General features: G+C 43.7%; 1 protein-coding gene across 1 annotated transcript; it reads left to right on the forward strand.

The window, feature by feature from the left end:
* Positions 1-9,424: 9,424 nt before the first annotated feature.
* On the forward strand, positions 9,425-21,102 carry VPS18 (VPS18 core subunit of CORVET and HOPS complexes). Its single transcript, XM_035111455.2, has 5 exons — positions 9,425-9,694; positions 12,627-12,768; positions 13,848-13,939; positions 14,837-16,707; positions 18,085-21,102. The coding sequence occupies exons 1-5, from the start codon at positions 9,604-9,606 to the stop codon at positions 18,811-18,813; spliced, it is 2,925 nt and encodes a 974-aa protein (XP_034967346.1). The 5' UTR covers positions 9,425-9,603; the 3' UTR covers positions 18,814-21,102.
* The last annotated feature ends 426 nt before the right edge of the window (positions 21,103-21,528 follow it).

Below are 21,528 nucleotides of genomic sequence, written 5' to 3' on the forward strand. Positions count from 1 at the left end.
CAGTGGAAGACAGGAGTGCCTGGCGTGCTATGGTCCATGGGGTCACGAAGAGTCAGACACGACTAAACGACTAAACAAGCACAAGTATAGCATCCTAGAATCATAGAATCATAGAGTTGGAAGAGACCACAAGGGCCATCTAGTCCAACCCCCTGCCAAGCAGGGATCATTAATATGATCCTGTTCTCACAGATCATATTAATATTGTCATTTGGAACTAAACTTAGCAGTACGGGGCAAAAATTCCCTAGAAGCAGAGCCAGCTCCAGATTGGACAGAGTCTCCTCTGTTGTCACCACTGATCTGTCATCTGGCCATGGTAGGCTTATCTGGCTGTGGTTGGCAACACTCAAGAGGTCTGCAGGGGGGCTGGGATGAGCTACCCTGTTGATTTAAAAAGGTGTCTAGACCCAGCCACTTGGAGTGGCTTAGAGTGCCAGCCAGAAAGAAAAAAACACACGACTATAAGTTGGTCCCTGGGGCAGGTATCATCAGTGTCCAAGGATGCCAGGCCCTGCTAGTCCTGCTATACATTTGCCCCAGGGATATCCCTCCAGATGTTGCTGGACTCCAAATCCCAGCAGCCCCAGCCAGCCCAGCCATTGGTCAGGGATGGTGGGATTGGAGTCCGAGAACACCTGTGAGGCTCCATATTGGCCATTTCTGATTTAGCCGCTTCTGCAGCATTGAGCCCTTCTTGTCACCATTGGCGCAACCCAGCTTCCTGCAACACTCCATGACTTCTGGCCAGCTGCCTGAGATTCTTCACTCACATACCTCTTGAAATAATCACGCTTCATTTTGCTGACGGACTCCTGCTTTCTGCCTTAGTTATATGTTTCTGACAATGACTGCCTAGAATGACTTCTTCACCTCTGTGGGAATTCTGCAGTGTCTCAATGCTCTTTAATCTGAGCAATTAATTTATTAGAAACAAACAACCCTGCTCCCACAGGTTTCTTTCTCAGGCGTTATCTAGCTCCCAGCATCTAAAAATTACAGGTGCAGTTTCACTTCAACTAAAAAAAAAGTAAAAAGCTTTTCAAACAACGGGACCTGACTTCAGCTAAGAGTTTTGTTTTTATAACCAGAGCATATCTTCTCTCAGGAAAGGTGCACAGATGATAGCTTTGAAAACTAAGGTCACATCCATGCTACACATTTAAAGCAAATGACTTCCTACAAAGAACCCTTGGAATTGTGATTTGTTAAGGGTCCTAGGTACTGCAGCTCTGTGAGGAGCAAACTACAATTCCAAGAATCCTGGGGACAGAAGTTTGTTGGGGGGGGGGTAGCATGGGTGCAGACAGGATTTTTGTGGGGGGGGCAAGACTTTTGTGGAGGGGCAAAACCGATGTGATCGGTCAGTTAGTTATTTCTATTGTTTTACTTGATGTGGGAGGGCAGATGCCCCCTGCCCCCCCGGCTACACCCATGGGGCATAGGTATTATAGCGCTGTGAGGGCAAAAACTACAGTTCCCAGCATTCTTTGGGGGAAGCCATGTGCTTTCAATGCACTTTTAGTACATGGTGTGGCTGTGACCTAAGACTTTGATCCTCCTGTGCACCTTTGTAAGTCCCACTGAATTCTGTGGAATTTCCTTCTGAGTAAACACACACAAATGGGACACGGGTGGCGCTGTGGGTTAAACCACAGAGCCTAGAACTTGCCGATCAGAAGGTCGGCGGTTCAAATCCCTTTGACGGGGTGAGCTCCCGTTGCTCGGTCCCAGCTCCTGCCAACCTAGCCGTTCGAAAGCACGAAGTGCAAGAAGATAAATAGGTACTGCTCTGGCGGGAAGGTAAACGGTGTTTCCATGCACTGCTCTGGTTCGCCAGAAGCGGCTTAGTCATGCTGGCCACATGACCCAGAAGCTGTACGCCGGCTCCCTCAGCCAGTAAAGCGAGATGAGCACCGCAACCCCAGAGTCGTCTGCGACTGGACCTAATGGTCAGGGGTCCCTTTACCTTTTAAACACGCACAGGACTGGACTTTAAAACACTTTTATTCACACTTCTTATTTACAGTTTTGTACACATTATGGAATCTTTTGATCAATAGCAGTAAAGACATATTTAAAGTAGCAATAAAAAAATCATTTTCTAGTTAATTCCACAGCAACTGTGGAAGCTAATTGGTGTGACCAATCTAATGGTGGCATAAGCTTTCATGAATTTTGTCAGATGCATGAAGCAGCCTCCTCTGCTGGCAGATTGTGCACATATTTATTTAGTTAACTATGACATTTCTATCCCGCCTTTCCTCCAAGGAGCTCAAGATGGTGCACATTGTTCTTCCCTATGTTATCTTCACAACAACCCTGTGAGGTAGGTTAGGCTGGGAGATTGTGACTGGCCCAGCGTCACCCAGTGAGCTTCATGGCTGAGTGGGAATTTGAACGCTGCTGTCCTGGGTCCTAGTTCAGTTCTCGAACCACACCACCACACTGGCCTCACATACATATATATGGATCCTGAGATAAAGTATTGTTTTAGGAACACTGGAGCCAAACAGCTACAAAATGCATGGCAAGAGAATGCTTGTGACTTTTGCAACTCTGGAGGCACACAAACTAGAGGGAGGAGCAGCAGGAAAGTGTCTTGTTCTGAGTTACTTACAAGGTCTGCAAGGAAGTTAAACCAAAGAAGAGAAACAAAAGGAAGAAGTTTGCAGTCGTAACAGGGAATTTCCCCACTGGTCAGCATAAACATAAATCCTTGATAAGACATAAAGGTTTATTGCTTGTTGAGCAGAACGATGCTGTAGTTCTGCCCTGTTGAATTGACCTTGCATAGTGTATTGGTAATGAATGGAGGTGGATATAATAAAGTCACTTGTGGGGAAATGGAAGGCAGATGAGAAGTGGCTTCAGCTGAGCCTGAGGGCTGCCCTTGTCCCCACTATGACTTGCGACATCACTCAGAGGGGCATTTGGGGGGTAAGGATTCCAAGCTGCTTGTTATTCTGGTTTCAGGGAAAGAGGAGAGAGATTGCCACACTGTGTGTGAGAGGAGAGGAAGGCAGGCAGGTCCAGGCCACATTTACACCATACATTTAAAGTGTTATGATAAGACTTTAAACCGGGGGTCAGCAAACTTTCCCACTGTCCTTCAGACCTTGTGGGGGGCCGGACTACATTTTGGAAAAAAATATGAACTATGTCCCACAAATAATTCCTATGTCCCACAAATAACCCAGAGATGTATTTTAAATAAAAGGACACATTCTACTCATGTAAAAACATGCTGATTCCCGGACCGCCCACGGGCCCGGATTTAGTAGGTGATTGGGCCGCATCCACCCCCCAGGCCTTAGTTTGGGGACCCTGCTTTAAACCATCATGGTTTCCCTCAAAGACTTCAGGAAACTGTAGTTTATTAGGGGCGCTGAGAGTTGTTTGCTCATATTCCCCTCAAAGAGCTACAATTCCCAGAGTGGTTTAACAATCTATCCCTCTTTACAGGGAAGTCTAGGAATTGTAGCTTTGTGAGAGGAAGGAGCCAGGTGTACCTCCTTTGGGAAGGAGCCCTAGAGATATGGGGCCATCACTGAAAAGACCTTGATGGTGGGCCTGCAGACAAGGCCTCCGCGACTGACCTTTCTACTGGATAATTAACCGTGTGTTTGAGTGGTGGTCATGTTTTTTTTTAAAATGCTTTACCTCAACAATCCAATACAAAAGCCACAGCAGCAGCCACAATACATTTTTTCTCCTATTCCAAATTAAATTTGTTTTTCATTTGTCACACAAAGGAATAATATAAAGATGGTCTTAAAGTAGGCCTCCTTGGAGACTGAAACTTGGTGCTGCAGTTGAGGATATCTTAGCACAGGTCACAGCTAGCCTAACCTGACAGACAGACAGACAGACAGACACTGGAACAAGCCCCCATTCCCCAAGTTCCCAATGAATGGTGGGTGTCAAAGTGATCTGGTTGAAGTCAACAGAAGTGTTGACATGCTTCAGAATCAGTGTGTGGCTCCTGAAGAGTCACAGCTCCTAAATGGTTTGCTCTGCCACATCCTATGCTTGAAGTAGAAGCAAGCTTACTTGGAATCAGTGGTTTGGATCCAGAATAAGTTAGCTGCACTTTGTTCCCACTGAAAGCTAGTTTGGATTCAACCCAATGGAACTAACTTCCAAATTAGGGAACATAGATTGCACCCTGTGTCCCACACACTGATAAAGAATGAAAGGTGTGTGGAGAAAGATTGGGATCCCTGCAGATGTAGTGGCCGTAACTGAAGAGGAAGCATGGCAACAAAGTAAAAGGGATCTGGTGAAACCAAGAAAGATATTTCTGGAGATGAGCTATACACCTCCCTTGCTAATCACCTGCTTATTATTATCTAATTAGTGAGAGAGCCAGCTAAAGCTGATTCACCAAGCGTCACTTTTGACAGCTCATCTCAGTCCAGTCGGGGGGGGGGAAAAGCCAACTCCCTAATTTCGACAGTGAAATAAATTTACAGCATCGCTGTTTAACATATGATCTTGATGGACATGATGAGAAAGGCCCAAGATCAAAATGTAACAACCCACTGTATGGAACAGTAAATAGTGTGAAATTTTTGTAAAAGCTGTATGCCAGAGTTATGACTGTTAACAAAATGGATGCTGTTGTGTCGAATATTTGCCAATTTGCTGGCTGATCCAAGCTCGGTTACTATTCCCAAAGCCCATTGTCACAGTTTTGACTAGAGGATGTGAATGCCATTTATTTATTTATTTAATATAAGAAGTCTGCAGTGTTAAGGTCCTATATAAATCCCACAATCTGGGGACCACCACAAAAAAGACCCTATCTCTTGAGCTCACCAACAAAACCAATGTTCCAGGTGGGCTCATGGGCAGGGATTCCTCCCCCTGCAAAGGGAGTGCAATTGATTCAAACTCTGAGGCTTTGTAAAGATCCGCAATGTATAGTCTGCTCTTATATATTGTCATTATTTAGATTGCTTGCTATGCAAATAAAGCAGCACTGAACAGAATTAGACTTGAAATGTGCAGAAGGAATAACCTCTACATCACTCTTCTGCGTTCTCAAAATGTTGGCTACTTAGATCTTTACAAGCTGTTTATTGAATTAAAGCAACAGGTTTTTTTAATGCTCCAGAAAAAAAACCCCAACACATATATTAGTCTGATTGCCTTGGCTTGATTCAGATGTAGGCCAGCATTTACCCACCAAACAGGTATTTGTTTGAGTTGTATTTTTTTGCTTGATACTTTTCAGATGTGTCTTTTTTTTTAAAAAAAGATCTTTGTTGCCACCTAATGGACAAAACCAGCTACGATGAATCCAGTGACATTCTCAAACATGTAAACTCCATTTAACACAGTGGGACTTGCTTCTAAAACTACACAAGCCTATTTCATCAGATGAACAAAGTAGACATTTAATGGACCGGTGTTTACTCAAAGCAGGATGTGATAATCCCAATTGTAGCAGTAGTCTGATATTGGTGGTGACCCTGTGAAAGACCAGATTCCTTTTTTTTTTGTCACAGCTACACAGCAAGAGTGTCTTCTTGGACAAACCTGCCATGGATCTTCATTTCTATGGGCCTGTAGCACAACAGGCACGTCAAAGACTTCTTATGCATGTCTCCTCAGAAATGTGTCCCACTACCTTAAAAAATGCTTAATCCCAGATAAGTGCATTGGAGCCTTAATCCGTGGTGGCTCTTTAAAGTGGAAAACAAAATGATGTGATCTGCAACAAGCTTAAGTTTATAACATTTTATCAGCCCAGCTATGAGCGACAACATTTATTTACTGTATTTGAAATGTTTTGTGCTATCTTTGATCAAGAAGTAAATCAGGGTGGAGTACAACATATGTAAGAACAGGACAATACACGAAATATCATACAACAATGAATAAAAATGACCAACACTGTGCATAATACATTTAAAAATTGCATAAAAGTCCTTCTTAAAACTTAAGCATATACTTAAAACCTTCAACTAAAAGCCAGGGTAAACAGAACTTTTTAAAACTTCCCCAAAAACCTGAAAATGAAGGAGGCAGCCATAATATTTATTGGAAGGAAATTCCATAAGGTAGGCACCTGTCATGGAATTCTACTCAATATTGATCCACAGAAGAACTCCGTTAAACACATTGCAGGATCCCGAAAAATAGACCAGAGGCAATTGTACTGTACAGTACTTCATCCAGCAGAGCTTTACTGCTACTGAAGGCAAATGAGCCTAATGGTCACAAATCCAATACATTCAGGATTGGTACTGTCCATAAGAAATCCAGTTGTAGTAGACTTAACTGAAACTTACAATACAGTAACTTATAATGAGTCTATAAGCGATCTTCAGCCATCTCAACCCTTGCTTTTTCATGCAAAACCATTTGCAGTCGTTTTCGGTCATCAACAGCTATCAGTCAGTCAATCACCCACTTCCACCACCCTTCTGAGTGATCCCCCCTCCCCTCCCCATCCCCACCCCTTCTCTACATAAGTGCCTGGGGACTTCTATTTCACTGTATCTGAAGAAGTGTGCATGCACACGAAAGCTCATACCAAAATAAAAACTTAGTTGGTCTTTAAGGTGCTACTGAAGGAATTTTTTTATTTTATAATGAGTCTAAACCTTAACACTAAGCCTACTGTGTACAGAACACCATACCAGAAGGAAAAGAGATAGAAAGAGAAAGTGAAACCCAGGCTCCTTCTGGCCTTACTTTTATAGTCAATGTGACTGAAAAGAAGGCAGAACCAGTTTAAATCAGCTGTACTTAGCTTCTCTGAAGGAATAACCCAAACGTCACAAACCTTCTGCTTGTTTCTTTCACGCAGAGAAGCTTCCAGAACCCTCTTGAATTAATTAGAAGAGGAAAGATCTTTACACATCAGATCAATACTTTCTGAATTAAGAAATACAAACTGACAGCACCACCACCGAGAAGACCCTACCTCTGGTAGCCACAAGTCTAAATTGATCTTAAAGGTTGACACACAAGTTAGGCTTCCAAAGTCAATTTTAATAATCTGGACTCAAACTATTTATGGACTTAAAGGTCAGAACCAGCACTTTGAATTGCCCCTGGAAACACACTGGCAACTAGTGCAACTGATGTAGGAGCCGTGTGATGTGATTGAACCATCTCGCCCCAAGAAGGGCTCAAGCAGCTGGTGTTGCTGAGTAGTCTTCAAAGTCAACCCCACTAAGAGTGCATTACAGTAGGCCAGCATGGATGCAATTACCACATCCATGAACTGAGGCTAGGTCTGTTTTCCCAAGATAGAATTGTACGTAGCTGTCATGCTAACTTAATTTTTTTGGGGGGAGCACTCTTATCTGCCCCAATGTGGGCTGTCGGGCAGCTCCAATTCCAGAAGGATCCCCAATCAACAATTTGGTGCTTTGGATGGGTGTGTGGGTCCAACACCAGATCACTCCGTCTAGATCAGTTGATTTTCTCACCCACAGCACCTCCGTTTGAAGCATTGGCCGACAGTGAGGCAGCTGATTTTGGAGCAGCAAATTGTTAGCACCCCACCCCTACTGCCAGGGAGGGGGAAGCCACATTTGTGAGATTTCAGGAGTCAAAACTGGAGGGCTGGGGCAGCTGCTGCACTGTCTCAGGCAGCAAAATGTCTTTGTCCAGCTCAGAGTGATACTGAACATATTATTCATCTACAGATGTGCCACAGACCAAGCTATTCATACGGTATGCTCTGTGAGTATGAAAGAAGATAAAGCATTTTAATCACCCTGTGGAAAGAAAGTTGCTTCTTTCTCCCCTCAGGCGCTTCGTACCAGCTTACTTGTCTTGTTCTCAAGCCCCTCTCGGGAGCACTGGAGCCAGCTGGGCTTTCAAGTACCGACTTTCCCCAGAGGCTAATTTCAGTCCATGGGAAAAAAATGATACAAATAGGCTTTTAAAAGGAATTTAGTACTGGGCCTTCTTATTTGATAAAAAGTTTTTAAAAGAAACCAGAAGGATGTTCCCTAGCTCCTTCTACCAATGTCTACCAATGTAAACAACACAATCCTACACATGTATCCAGAAATTCAATGAATTCATTTCAAAGAATTGATTTAAAAAAGCTTAGTCCCAGGTAAGTGGATATAGCAGGCATCCCCAAACTGCGGCCCTCCAGATGTTTTGGCCTACAACTCCCATGATCCCTAGCTAACAGGACAAGTGGTTGGGGAAGATGGGAATTGTAGTCCAAAACATCTGGAGGGCCGAAGTTTGTGGATGCCTGGGATATAAGGATTGAAACAAGTTCAATTGAGCTCAGCAGGGCTTGTCTAAGTAGACATTTATGGTGGACTGGATGAGGGCCAATACCCTAGGAAGATGGAAGCACTGTAGGTTGGTAGTTCCTATGTCCGGGAAATTGGCTAGCTCCCTGTTCTGGGTGGGCTGCACTCCCTCAGACGCTTGGAGTCTGAGGGTGCTCCTGGATCCATCTTTGACCCTGGAAACTCAGGTGGCCTCAGGGGTTAGGAGTGCCTATTACCAACCCCATCTGGTACATCAGCAATAGCAGGGTGGTCCGATCCCCGTGATCCATGCATTGGTAACCTCAAGACTCAATTACAGCAATGTGCTCTATGTGGGGCTACGCTTGGGCCTGATCCAGAGTCTCCAGCTGATGGAAAACACTGCAGACAATCACCAGCACATTACTCCTGAGCTCAGGGGTCTGCACTGACTGCCCACATGTTACCAGTTCAAGGCTCTCGTATGCATTTACAAGGCACTTAAGAATTTGGCTACAGCATACTTCAAGGACATCCAATCCCTTGTAGTCATGCCTGATCACTGAAGTCTTCAGGGAGCCACTGTTAGCGGTCTCTCATGGCTCTGATGCACAGCTTGCTTGCATCAACCAATGTTGTGTGTTCAGTATTGCAGGCACTTTAACACAAATTCGATTGCAGTTTAACTGATTATTATTTTTTGTACTGCATCTTTGTAAACCACATAAGAGACCATTGCAGTTAAGTGATATATATATATTGTTTAAATACATTTTAAAAATCCACCGAACGATTGCAAAAAGGTCCAAGTTTGTGCGCCTAGAAACACATTACCGCGATTTAATAACCTCCTGCCAGCCCTCTTTATGTTTTTATATTGCAAAACTACCCTGTGATCCTCGGATGAAGGGTAGTACATAAATTTAATAAATAATAATAATAATTATAATAGTAAAGCTAAACGTTCACTCCGCGTCAAACTCATGCATAGGGAGAACATTCCATATTTTCCTGGATTTATTATTCTTTCTAAAAACACACACACAACTGTCCTAAGCCCTCCCCTCCTGTGCCTAGAGAGTCGGGCGACGCAAGAGAAGCTGTCCACTGAACTCTCTTGCTTGCGCTCCCTTCTCTATGGTCGGGATTTCAACCCGGAAACAGGAAGCGCAGCCTGCGCTCGTGGGTCTCGTCAGCTGATCGGAGCAGCACCAGGAGGCGGTGGTGGGAGAGAGAGAGGAAGAGGGCCGAGCCTCGCCTCTTGGCGGTCGCTGGGGGCCGGAGCCGAGGAGGTGCTGCTGCTGTTGCGGAGGCGGCTTGGAAGAGCTGTCCGGGAAGGCTGGGCGTGGCGCCTGCCGGAGCAGCCATGGCTTCCATTCTGGACCAGTACGTCGACTCGCTTTCGCACTCGGCTTCCTCGCAGCAGAACCGCGCCAGCCTGGGCATCCCGCACACGGGTAGGAGGACGGGAAGCAGAATCCATTCATTAGTGCACTTGAGTCTCTTCTTTCAAACAGCGTGTTTTTCGGCTCCTTCTGCCTCCTCCTCTCTGCTAGGAGTTGAATGCACATTTCCCCAATGCCCCCTTTTCATGGGCGTAGCCAAGGGAGGGGCAGCTGCCTCCCCCCAAAATAAATAAAAATAAATAAAATGCATAGCAAACGGAGGTTGTGCCTCCCCCACAACAAAAGGCCTGCCCCCCCCAAAATACTGGATACCCCTATTCCCCCATTGCTTCTAAGGCCGCTCTTTCCCGAGTAAGCAGCCATAGGCTCTACTGAGCGATCTGAATTCTGATCATTGTGGATCCCTAGCCGGTGTGGCAAAACGTTTTCCTGTCTTCTCTCCTGTTTGTTACTCTCAGATCAAAACCCCACCGGTTCTGCTTCTTTCTCAGTTCACAATGGAGGCAATTTATCTCTTCAAAATTGAGTAGGGGTCTCCCATAGAGAGGTTTACAGCAAATCTAAATCATGATTAGAACTTTGAAATAACCATGTTTGTGTTCCACCACACAAAAATGAAGCAGCAGAAGTAATCGCTAAGCAGTACCATGAATGGCCTACGCTTGCTGTCCAAAGGCATTTGAAGAAGTTTAGATCTGGAATTTCATAGTCTAGAACAAGCACCCCCAAACTGCGGCCCTCCAGATGTTTTGGCCTACAACTCCCATGATCCCTAGCTAACAGGACTAGTGGTCAGGGATAATGGGGATTGTAGTCCAAAACATCTGGAGGGCTGAAGTTTGGGGATGTCTGGTCTAGAAGATGCTACTGGAGTAGAAATTCAGTCCTGTGCAACCCACAGGTAGATCTGTGTGGGAAGAGATGGTCCTTCAGATGCTACGGATAGTCTCAACAGAACAGAAACGATAGTTGATAAAAGGAGCCCACAGCTGACCTCTTGGTATACTCTGTCATACAATTTTTATTTTTTGTGTCACTCCCATTTGAATGAAAAGCAAACAGAATCTGCGGTTATCTAGATGCATTCCTATTTTAACACAGGTTGTGATTTGAGGGTAACTTTAAAGCAGGGTCAAGATATGGAAGACAGTTGCTATAGTGCCATTCTGTGATTCAGTTCAGTGCTAATGGAACTTTCCCATCCCAGAATATAGGAAAGGAACTCTTTGGGAAGAACTGAGGCAAGTGGAACAGCATAGGTCAATGTTGCAAAGAATGAAGCCGGATGATCTGGAACATTTGCTTTATTCCGTGTCAGTTCTTCCAAGTACATGTTACTTGTGAACATTTTCCCAGGCTTGTACTGCCGCTTATATAAATTCCTTTGGCATCAGGGTTCTCCGCTCTCTGCCCCCACATTTACTTCCAGTGAATCTGATATTAATTAACTTGGGAAGGGACCCGCAACTGCTGATCCCTTTTTTGTCATCCACCCTGAGGTGGTATGGGCAGATCTTGTTAGCAGATCTTCTTTAAAGGGTTTTCTGGTGTTCCGCAGCCTTACAATGAATGTGAGCCTAGGAAAAATGGGTGTCTTTGAAGGACAGATGTGGTTCAAAAGCTCTGATACTATCTGTTTGTGGATGATAAAAAATTGCTCCATTTGTGGGTTGATCTATGAGGATGTCACACTATTTTCCAGTTCAGTGAAAAACTCTCCTTGATCTTGAAAAGAGACATATTTACCTTGGGAAGGTTTCAAAAGTTCTTGGAACTACACATTTTTAAGTTTCCGAAACAGAAGGCTGTGTATCTGTGTCGTAAAATAACATCCTTGAATATTTGTATGAATTCTGCATCTTTCTGTATTGGGCAGTGCAATTTGCTGTCCACCAACGTTTGCGGAAGGTAGTGAGATGAAAGCCCCCCCCCCCAAATGTGGTTAAGTGTGTTTAGTGAAATTGTTTGCAGCTGTCATTAGCGTGTGTGTTGTAACTTCCTGCATTTAACGGAACACTTTTAAAACGGAAAGTGAACCAGAAGGAAAGGGATATATATTTTAGAAAGCACATTAGAAAGCACATCATTTGCACTTTGAGTCGTCATCTTTTATGTATGGCAGTTGTTGACTGAATGAGAGATTATAATGTTACAGCACAATGCTGTGCATGTCTGCTTGGAAACAAGTCGTATCTTTATTCTCAATATTTCCAGATTAATATCTTTTAACACTGAGATTCTTATAATAGTCTTTGTTTAACCTACTCCGCAGTCTGCTTTTGTATACATTTTATTCATTCATTCATTTTACTTGTATGCCACTTTGCCAAAAAAAACCCACAGCCAACCATGCTCAAAGTGGCTTACAACAAGTAAATGGCTGCATTTCAAACAAATACTACAAAAACAATTTCATATTGACAAAGCAACCTTTTCATAACAAAGCAAAACAAAAGCAGTTATAATAACGTATCAAACAACCACATTCCAAATACAATAAATATATCAAGATTACTTAAATAACATGCAGCACCCAGCTGTAAAAATAACAAGGGAGCTTCACAGTTTCACCTTAGTCCTAGTCACACCCCATGATGTTGCATTTTATCTGCAGTGCATACATTTTGCAAACTTGCTTGCATTATTGCTTGTGTGATGGTCATTCTTTTCTGGTTTATTTATGGCTTATATATAAAGCAACTGATTCTTTCTAGAGCTCTTTGTTGTCTCTCTGTTCTTTTGCACACATTGCTGGCATGAGGATGGGCACTTTGCACATGCCTCAACAGGAATAAATTAATGTTTCTCTTTATTTTATTTGGCACAGATGACAGTTAACTGTTTTCAGTAAATGCAGTGTATGTAATTGGATCACGTTTCCATGTCTAGTAAGTGCATGGCAGTTGAGGGTTTATACACAGAATTGTGCTGCAGTTTGATTTCAATTTTTTTAAAAACCTAACTGTTTCCTTCTTTTTTTAAGGGTATGTGAATGCTCGCCTAGAAAAAGAGACCCCAATTTTTAACAAACAGAGGATTGATTTCAACCCCCCTGAAAAGATTAATAGCCTGGTTGTCTCTTCAAACCAGCTGTGTATGAGTCTTGGAAAAGACATTATTTTTAGGTATGTGCAGTCTTTTGTTATCCTGTTTCAGGGTGTGGGAAGGATGAAAGACGAGCATGATGCTGAATTCCTCCCTCCTATTATTCCTCAATATATTAGACGCTTCCTACTAAAAAATAATCCCAAGATAAAATTGCGAACAATATAAAAATATACATGAATTGAAAGCAGAGATAAAAACCAACAACTGTGTCAGTACCATTCTAAAAGCGACCCACACAACTCCAAGGAAAATACATGTATCATAATTGGCACAAAGTAAATCCCTTTAAAAGTCCAGCAGAACCCAAGGATGTTAACAGTCAAATGTCTGGGAGAAGAGGAGAGTCTTTATCTAGTGCCAAAATGATGTCAATGTCTGTGTTTGGCGGACTTTGCTGGGGGGTGCATTCCACAAAATGGGGTCCATAAATGAGACGGTCCTTTTTCTTGTCACCACCTTTGGAGGCACATGACAACAGGCCTCATATGATGACTTCAGGGTCTGGACCCACTACTTTACACAACCTGTGACTTGCTGGGATTCAGTTTTATTTAACTGGCCCTCATTGAGCCCATTATGCTGACCAGACAGTGGCCCAGCCCCTTCACCTGACTCAAGTGACTTGGAGAAAAAGACCTGAGTGTTGTCAGCATACCGATGACACCTAACTCCCAAATATTTGCTGACCTCTCCCAGCAACTTTAAATAGATGCTAGATAGATGTTAGGACAGCATAGAACCCCGCAGAACCTCACAGAGTAACGGCGACAGGGCAGAGCAGAAGTTGCCCAGTGCCATCTTCTGGAACTAATGCTGTAGGTAGGAAGAGAAGCACAATAGCGCAATGCTCCTATCTCACAGAGGCAGTCTCATAATATACCATGGTTGTTGATATCAAAAGCTGTTGAGAGATCCAGCATGATTAACATCTAGATGGGGACATCAGGAACAGAACATCAGTCAGGGCAACTGAGGCTGTTCCAGTCCCAAATCCCAGCCTGAATGATAATTCTGCCAAGCAGCAAAGTTCCTGCTAGTCCCACACAATCCCGCCCCCTAATTTTCAACAATTTGCTTTCTTTCCCCTTTTATGTAGGCTTGACCTGGCCAAGGCAGATGAGCCTAACCAGGTAGAGCTTGGGCGAAAGGATGAAGCCAGAGTTCACAAGCTCTTTTTGGACCACACAGGTGAGGCAATAAGAGGAGGTGCAAAGTGCTCTTTGGCATCTTCAGTAAATGCCACAAACATGTTATGGGGTTTGTTTTTTGCATGCAATATGAATGTTTCCGTCTAGAAAAGCCATCCCTAGTTCACTCCATATACAGTATTAACAAAATATGTTTTTCTTCCTTGAGGATTTTTTTTTTTGTAAAGTGCACATTCATGTGAAAACACACATTTGCAATAGCCTCTGTTATTCTTTCTTCTTTTACCTATATTTTTGGTCAGACCATCCTGTAAGGGTATTCCTTCAGTACACTTTTTGCCGATTAAATGTGGTCATAGCACAGTGATGATATTCAGACTTGGATGTCCACAAGTCTTTATCTTAAGATTTATCACAGGGGCACTGCAGATTGTATGCTTTCTGTCTGTTCAAGATAAACTGATCTTTGAGTGAAGCTGGCAATGTTGAAGAATGTGCTTCTGTTAACTGAAATAAGGTAAAGTAATGTGTTGGCTGATATCTTAGTAAGGGTTTTAAAAATATTCAAATTTGTAGCAAATTTGACATCTACTGACACCAAAAGAAGCCAAATTCTACATCACATTTATGCATAATTATGAGTGTTCTCATTTGGATGGAAACAATGAAAGCAAGTAGGAGATTCCCAAAGAATAATCAGGATTTTTAATGGCCTTCCTGTCTAAATGTGCATGACAGTTTTGTTATAGTGTTATGCTAGGCATTTAATGATATGACAAATATGATGTGGAGGAGGGGAGTTGAATATTTTGTGCTTGTCAAATCTATTTCTAGAACCTTCTGAAAACTTTAGGCATCAGAAGATGTGTCTAAGGAGAGGTATTTTGCTATGATCCTCTGTTTCCATCTGTGTTACGGTATCCCTTTTTTACTCCAGGTTCTCACCTTATCATTGCCCTGAACACCAGTGAGTGCCTCTATCTGAACCGAAGTGCTCAGAAGGTGCGGATCCTGTCACGCTGGAAAGGTCATTTGATTGAAAGTGTGGGCTGGAACAAGTTCCTTGGCTCAGAGATGAACACGGGCCCCATTTTGGTGGGAACATCCCAAGGCCAGATATACGAGGCTGAGGTCTCGGTCAGTGAAGGCAGTCTCTTCGGCACTAACCCTGACCAGTATTTTCGCCAGATCTATAACCTAGAAGAGGAGGCAGGACCTGCCCCAGTCTGCTGCCTCGAGATAGAACGAGGAATTGATGGGAAGTGCTTTATCATTGCCACTACTCGCAAGAGGCTTTTCCAGTTTGTTGGCAAGATTCCAGAGGGATCTGAACAGCAAGCCTTTGGAGCAATATTTAGCATGCCTGCAGATCACCTGCCTGGCTTCCGTGAGTTTCCAGCTAGCCTTGGCTACAGCGAAATTGCATTTTATACTCCTAAGCTTCGCTCCACCCCCAGTGCTTTTGCTTGGATGATGGGCAACGGTGTCCTGTACGGATCGCTGGACTATGGACGTCCCGACTCTATTCTTAGCGATGAGCAGGTCTGGGAATATCCATCTGACGTAGACGCAGTAGCCAACAAGCCCATGAATATAGTGCTCACGCAGTTTCATTTTCTGCTGCTGTTTCCTGACAGAGTGAAGGCTGTGTGTACCCTGAATGGGCAAGTTGTCTTCCAGGATGTGTTCTTGGAAAAGTTTGGCTCGTTGAAGCGTATGATCAAAGACCCCGCATTTGGGCAAATCTGGATCCACACAGAAAAGGCCGTGTTTCGATACAATGTGCAGCGAGAGTCCCGTGACGTGTGGAAGATGTATACGAACATCAACAAGTTTGATCTGGCTAAAGAGTACTGCAAGGACCGCCCCGAGTGCTTGGATATCGTGCTGGCCAAGGAAGCCGAATATTGCTTCCAGAACAAGAGATACCTGGACAGTGCAAAGTGTTATGCATTGACTCAAAATTACTTTGAGGAGATTGCTCTTAAATTTATCGAAGCCAAGCAGGAAGAGGCGCTGATGGAATTTCTGATTAAAAAACTGGCTAGCTTGAAGCCTTCTGAAAAGACTCAGACAACCCTGCTGACCACATGGCTGACGGAGCTGTATTTAAACCGCCTAGGAGTCCTGGAAGCAGACGGATCAAAACGGGACCTCTACGAAAAGACCCGGGACAAATTCCGCAGCTTCTTGGGCAGCCCCAAAAACAAAGACTGCCTGTTCAACAACCGAGCAACCATTCACGAGCTGCTGGCGAGCCATGGGGACACGGAGCACATGGTGTACTTTGCCGTCATAATGCACGACTACGAGCGGGTGATAGCCCATTACTGCCAGCATGAGAATTACAACGAAGCACTGGAAGTCCTGTCCAAAATCAGGGACGACGTGCTCTTCTACAAGTTTTCTCCAGTCTTGATCCAGCACATCCCCAAGAAGCTGGTGGATGCTTGGATCGAAATGGGGAAGAAACTGGATGCCAAGAACCTCATCCCCGCCCTTGTCAATTACAGCCAGAGTGGGAGCACTGAGCAGATCAACGAAGCCATTCGATACATGGAGTTCTGTGTGAGCGAACTGAAGGAAACTCAGCAGGCCATTCATAATTATCTCTTGTCGCTCTATGCTCTGTGTCGCCCTGACTCGCTGTTGTCGTATCTGGAACGCGCTGGAACCTACGCTGACAACATCCACTATGACCTGAAGTACGCACTTCGGCTCTGTGCAGAACACAGCCACCACCGGGCTTGTGTCCATGTGTACAAAGTTATGGAGATGTATGAGGAAGCTGTGGATCTCGCTTTGCAGGTAGGGGAACAATGACCCCGTTTGTTTATGCACTTGAAAATGTGTTAGATTTATTTCAAGGCTTGAAAGTACTGTGGAAGTTTTGGTGTAGACAGAAGACCTGGAAACACTGTTGCTGTATTCATTGTCTGGAAAGCAAGAGTCTTTTAGTACAGCATTGTCTAATGGAATAATTGCATTGCTGGCCTGGTTGGGTGTTCTTTTCAGCAGCAGCTAGCAGTTGTTTGGGGGAAAACTCACAAGAAGCGTATGGTTATCTGTCCCAGCACCTGGCATTTTGAGAGATTCTGTTTCTAGACAACAACGTTTCATTTAGCTCTTCTATGTCACCTTCATGCAATTGCTGCTGGGTGTGTACACTTGGCGTCCATCTGCTGTTGAAAGGCTCTTGGATCCAGCAGAGACTCCTGCCAGTGGAACAGTGAGTGAAGCCATCTTTGGGAATTCCCCCTCCCCCCTGCATCACTTCCAATCTGCTCCAGAGGGTTGGGAGACCCTTTGGAATAGTAATGTAATGGGGAGGGCAAAATCACCCAAGATCACCTTGATCTGTGTTCCACTGGTGGAAGACTCCAAGCCTTTCATCCATGGAGAGACATGAGTTTGATATAACCCACTGTCTGTACTTCTTTCATTTAGTTTTCCACTGTCTTCACTGCTTAGAATTCCCTCTCCTGGCTGTGTGTATATGGGGCACTTCTTGTGGTTGCCCATGCCCCTAAGGTTCAGTCAGCCTTTATTAGGGACTGAGCCCTTAGCATGGCAGGTCCTGCCCTGTGAAACTCCCTGCCAGTAGAGGCTCTGCAGGAACCACCCCTGTCTTCATGGTCTTTCAGACAAGCCTTTGAAATGTGAATGTCTTCCATGTGTTCCTCTTGAAGGTGTCATGTGACTCTTTATTGTTCTCGTGGGCAATTAATGAAAGCATCCAGTAACCTCCATTTTGTAAGGAGAGCATCCAAATGTCTTCTGCATTATTAATTCTCTCTATGTTAATAATAATAATTTTATTATTTATACCCTGCGCATCTGGCTGGGCCCATTTTCCCAGCCATGTTGGTTAAGAGCAAAAAGTGTGTCCCATGGGGAAATGCAACTCCTTTTGAATTTTTCTGTCTTGTTTCATCTCTGGATAGATGAGTTTTCAAAATGATCCCACTGAAAGCAGCAACCGAAAACAACATCAAGATTTGGTTGGGGGAGACGAGATGTATCATCTTCCTCTTGTTACCTTTATTTTGATGTAACTATTTCTGGTTCCTCTTAGCAGTGTCTTTCCTTTGCCAACCATGTACAGTATTTAGTGACAGGAGTGAAGGGTAAATGGTGACTAGTTCATTATCTTTCTTTCCTTCCTTCTTGCTTTGTTCTTCCCAGGTGGATGTAGATATGGCAAAGTCCTGTGCAGACCTCCCTGAAGATGATGAGGAGCTGAGGAAGAAGCTTTGGCTGAAGATTGCGCGACATGTCGTCCAGGAAGAGAAGGATGTCAAGAAGGCCATGGCCTGCCTTTCCAGCTGCAACCTGCTGAAGATTGAAGATGTCCTGCCCTTCTTTCCAGACTTTGTCACCATCGATCACTTCAAGGAAGCCATCTGCAACTCTCTAGAGGCCTACAACAAGCACATAGAGGAACTGAAGACGGAGATGGAGGAAGCCACACAGAGTGCCAAAAGGATCCGGGAAGATATTCAGGAAATGAGGAACAAATACGGCTCCGTGGAACCCCAGGAGAAATGTGCGGCATGTGACTTCCCGCTCCTGAACCGCCCTTTCTACCTCTTCCTCTGTGGGCACATGTTCCACTACGATTGCCTTCTGCAGGCAGTTTATCCAAACCTGCCTGCCTATAAGCAGGCTAAACTGGAAGACCTTCAAAAGAAGCTCTCGGCCACAAGCCAGCCCTCCAAATCCCACCACCGGCCTAAGGACACCGATACTTCTAGCCAAGGAAAGGGACAGTTAAGCCGTGAGCAGATGAAAGCTGACATTGATGATATTGTGGCAGCTGAATGTGTGTATTGTGGAGAGCTGATGATCCGGTCCATTGACAAGCCTTTCATTGATCCACAGAGGTATGAAGAGGAGATGCAGAGCTGGCTGTAAGGACGACATGTTCCTGCCTGCACTAGAGCATGAAACTGCCTGCAGAGAGAGCATGAGGCTTGGCAGCTAACCACCAGGCACCTTAGGCATGTGAGCTCGATGGGGATTTGAAAAAGTATTATGCGAGTCTCACAATCTGTAAGTTAGTGGGGCAAAGTGGGGTGTCGGTAATGGTCATTGCTAATAAGGCAATTATATTGACGCTCTACAAACAGCTGCCTACACAAGGCTTCTTCAGAGACATCCTTAATATGAATTCTAAATGGATGTTTTTCTGGTTAAGAGGTAACCAAACATTACCGCTTGTGTTACCATATCTGGATTACGCCCATATTTCTATAAAGAATTGATACACTTGTATTGTTTTCAAATGTGGAGCATCTCCTGCTGTTTTTCTTGGTCGTGAGACTGAGATCGCGTTCTGTGTCAGAAACATAAAAGGAGAAATTGTGCATGAAGTCCTGTTGTATTAATATGGCAGGCATAGGCAAAGTCGACTCTCCAGATGTTTTGGGACTACAACTCTTATCATCCCTAGCTAACAGGACCAGTGGTCAGGGATGATGGGAATTGTAGTCCTAAAACACCTGGAGGGCCAAGTTTGCCTATGCCTGTAATATGGCATAAAAGCTTCACTTTTAGGCAAAGCAATTCCATGTAAAATGCTTCGTTTTTATTTTTCTCTTTTGAGGTTGTGTTCTTTTTTCCTAGTTTTCTGAAAGCTTATGTCAGGTAGCTGCAAATTGTTAACATTCTGTAAGATTTCTTCATTTTGCTCACAATACGCAGGAAAAAAAATATGGCACTCTGACTTGATAGCATATGTGCAGATCTAATATGTTCCATGTTAGCTTTGTTGCCTTTTTATTTTTTACAATCTCTCATTTGAATGTTCACACCGCCCCTAATTAGAGCAGCCCCTGGTCATTCCTGGTCTTTACAGCTGTACACTATTAACTGCAGATTTTTGTGGGCTGATAATAAAACATAGAATTGGAAACTCGCATGTCGCCAACAGCAAATCCATCCTGAAGCTGGAGCAGGACAATTCAGGATTCACATCCTTAAATGACCATAGAAAAATGGTGTGGTTGGAACAATGGTTGGATGTAGTTGCAGAGCTGAAAGGTATCTTTCCTCCCTCCCTCTTTAAAGGCAATAATGATGTGGAATAGACTTTAGGTCACAAGGAAAGCCAGCTAAGGGACTCAAAGTTTAAATCATGTCAAAGGTACTATGTAACTAGAACTACATTTCCTCTTGGTTCTAGTCCCCCCTTTTTTACATTCTTTCTTATTCTGTAAAATGTGGCAAAATAGAACTACATTTGCGATACAAGGTTTCTAGTTCCTTATGATTTTTCATGAAAATATCCCTGCTTCTTTATAAAAGCAACCCACAGAACCATCGGAATGTCTGACGCAATTATTTTGTGGCGTTATCATAATCATTTTTAGACCGCCCTACTTTAAGAAACCATTCAGCACATAACAAGGGTGAAAATTTAAAGTCTTGTATGACCTACAAAACAAAAGGGATTATATAGTGACAGAAGTCAAGAGTTAACCACCACTCATTCTTTCCAGGTACCATACAAACTGTGACAATCACAAAACAATGATTTCGTTTCTTTTCCCATTGGTTTAAGATACAGGTAACTGAAATGAAGATGTTCCATAATTAAATTCCTGCTAAGAAAACCTGCATTTATAAAAGAGTTGAGAAAAATATTCCTCCCTCTCCAATACAGTATGGAGGTATGGATACCAAATGATGGAAATGAAGGGGGTTAAATTTGTTACTGAGAATTTGGCTTGTCGTCAGACACTTCAGCACCTTCTTCTTTAGCATCTTCTTGCTTAGATTCATCTTTTTCCTTCACTCCTTTCTTCCCTTTGGCTACCTTCCAGTCCTCTCTCGTATCATTTGCTCCTCTTTCTTTCTTAGTTGCTTCCTTTGGGGGCTTTGACTCTGGTTTAGGTGGGTGGGGGCAGGTTTAGCAAATAACCTAGCCGATCGTCTCAGTGGCGCCTCCATTTCCTCACCTGCAGTTGCAGCCTTTCTTTTGGGCAGAGTTAAACCTGAATAGACGCAACCAGACAGCATGAATGGGAAGCACAGGATGGGTCTAGACTGTGACTGATCCACTCGCTCTTAGTTCTGGTTATGAATTACCATTAATAACGAGCCAGGTTATGTCTGAACTAGAGGGTTTCTATGGTGAAGCTGCTTCTAAGGATGTGCCTCAGTTGTTATTTTTTAATTGCACATTAAAATTTTCTGAAATGGTCAGCTGGCTTTTGAGGTTTTTGTTGGATGCTTGGAATATACATGTGGCTGCCTGCTTGTGGTGTGATGAGGCTGTGGAGCACCTGAGTGTCTCATTAGTTTCAATTAAAAATATTATTTACTACATGGACACTAGAAAGTAATATGCAACACAGAAACAGGGATTGCTCATGGGGAAACTCAAATGTTATTACAAACTTTCTAGAATTGTGTACAAGGATGCTTAGCATTTCCTGCTCACCATGTTCATTATCAATATTAAAGATGGATTTCTTCTTGAGGTCAGTGGTAGGCTTCAACATGCCTAATCCAATTTCTATTTGAGTCAGATTGCAATTATGTGCAATCCACACTTAAATTTTGCCCCACTCTTTACAGACACAGGTCTGTGCTTTAAAGCTGTGTGTGTGTCCAAGCACCCCCCCT

Source organism: Zootoca vivipara, chromosome 1 (assembly GCF_963506605.1).
Source record: "Zootoca vivipara chromosome 1, rZooViv1.1, whole genome shotgun sequence".
Classification (NCBI taxonomy): Eukaryota; Metazoa; Chordata; class Lepidosauria; order Squamata; family Lacertidae; genus Zootoca; species Zootoca vivipara.

Excerpts from the sequence above, each read along its gene's own strand:
- VPS18 (XM_035111455.2), top strand. The coding sequence starts at position 9,604 with ATGGCTTCCATTCTGGACCAGTACGTCGACTCGCTTTCGCACTCGGCT. Across the intron at positions 9,695-12,626 it reads CCTGGGCATCCCGCACACGG|GGTATGTGAATGCTCGCCTA; the intron begins GTAGGAGGACGG and ends TCTTTTTTTAAG. Across the intron at positions 16,708-18,084 it reads CTGTGGATCTCGCTTTGCAG|GTGGATGTAGATATGGCAAA; the intron begins GTAGGGGAACAA and ends TGTTCTTCCCAG.